Source organism: Halyomorpha halys, unplaced genomic scaffold, assembly GCF_000696795.3.
Source record: "Halyomorpha halys isolate HHAL.00 unplaced genomic scaffold, Hhal_1.1 Scaffold414.1, whole genome shotgun sequence".
Classification (NCBI taxonomy): domain Eukaryota; kingdom Metazoa; phylum Arthropoda; class Insecta; order Hemiptera; family Pentatomidae; genus Halyomorpha; species Halyomorpha halys.
The window spans coordinates 137,820-139,306 of NW_027106621.1; the positions used below are offsets into that span (position 1 = coordinate 137,820).

The following is a 1,487-nucleotide window of genomic DNA, read 5'->3' on the forward strand; positions in this document are numbered from 1 at the left end:
GATATTTGGATTAAATAACATCGGAATATCTTTGCCATATTATGTTTTGGTACGAATATTTCCTCCTGAATATACCATTATAAATATATTACATGGGAGTGTATATTATCAATATTTCTTTTATTTATATATACTTTTAAGGTGCAACCTTTTTTTTTTTTTTTTTTTTTTTTTTATTTTTTTTTTAAGAAACCGATAATATCGAAGGAGAATATCGATATTCCGATATTATCGGTTACTCGATATTGATATCAAAATATCGGATATCAGAGACAAAATATCGATATTTCGATACTATCGATATCGATATCCCATCCCTACTCTATAGTAGTTTATGACGCTTCGTAGGAGGAGTAGTAGTAGTTGCCATGGTATTTGCCAAAGTAAATTCACATATTGTTGATTTCTAGTTGTTCTGACATAATTATTGATTTATGAAAAAATATATCTCAGGAGCCATAAGGTGCCTTCCAGCACTCAAATTAAACCTAGTTTAACAACACCACTCAAATTAAACCTAGTTTAACATGATATAAAGTAGTTTATGCCATTATGTCCAACAAACATTGTAGTGTTCATGATACTTGACAAAATAAATATCATTTTGTCTATTAAACGTTTATAACACAATTAAGGCTCATAATTTAGAAAATTTACTCTACTTTAAAATATGTTCTATTAGGTTTTCTAATTTTGTTGGTAGTTTAAAAGGTATGGAGCTCCGAATGAAAAATTAATTTTTCTAACATTTGAAACAGCATTTTGTATTGTCCCTAACTATACTTGGCAGACTCATACATTTTATATTAAAAATGATATAATTATATTTTATTAATTTATATTATCAATATATGTAAATTGTTGAATATTTCACAGTTCTGTGGTAACAATGTCGCTCTTCTTCTGACGGCTGCCCAGATGGCTCAAGATTACTGTGATGCTATCGACTTGAACTTAGGCTGCCCCCAAGCAATCGCTAAGAGAGGCCTATACGGAGCATACCTTCAAGAGGATTGGTCACGACTTTCCGCCATAGGTGAGTAATAATGAAGTTTATGAATGAATATATATTTAATAATTTACAATTAAGAATTATTTATATAAATTATAAGAGGCATGGAAATGTAAAAAGATAAAAAGGCATGGAAATGTAAAAAAGGATTTTTTATCAATTATAATTTTTTAAGGACAAATTTACTCTACACCCTTTCCCCTAAAATTAAACTTAACTTATTTAGTTTTGCAAATGTAAATGAAAGAAAGAAGAGAAGTGGTTAGTACAATTTTTAAATTTAAGAAAGAATTGTATAGAAAAAGTTATAGATGGGACAAAGGCAATTAGCCGGCATTTTTAAGAATTTTAAAAGAAAAAAAGACAACAAAATACAGGTATCCTTGAAAATGACCTGAGGGTCGAAACATTGGAAGGTTTTGAAAAGAATAAAGTTGAGAAAAAAGGATCAAATTTGTTTTTAAATAAACTAAAC

At 28.4% G+C, this 1,487-nt stretch overlaps 1 protein-coding gene across 1 annotated transcript in view; it reads left to right on the forward strand.

Moving 5' to 3' along the window:
• Positions 1-1,487, forward strand: part of Dus1 (Dihydrouridine synthase 1) — a gene marked incomplete at its 5' end in the record, with an annotated part of 114,420 nt that overhangs the window by 90,979 nt on the left and 21,954 nt on the right. Inside the window, 1 exon segment of the mRNA XM_067044998.1 lies at positions 877-1,036. Within this exon segment, the coding sequence (XP_066901099.1) occupies positions 877-1,036 (160 nt within the window).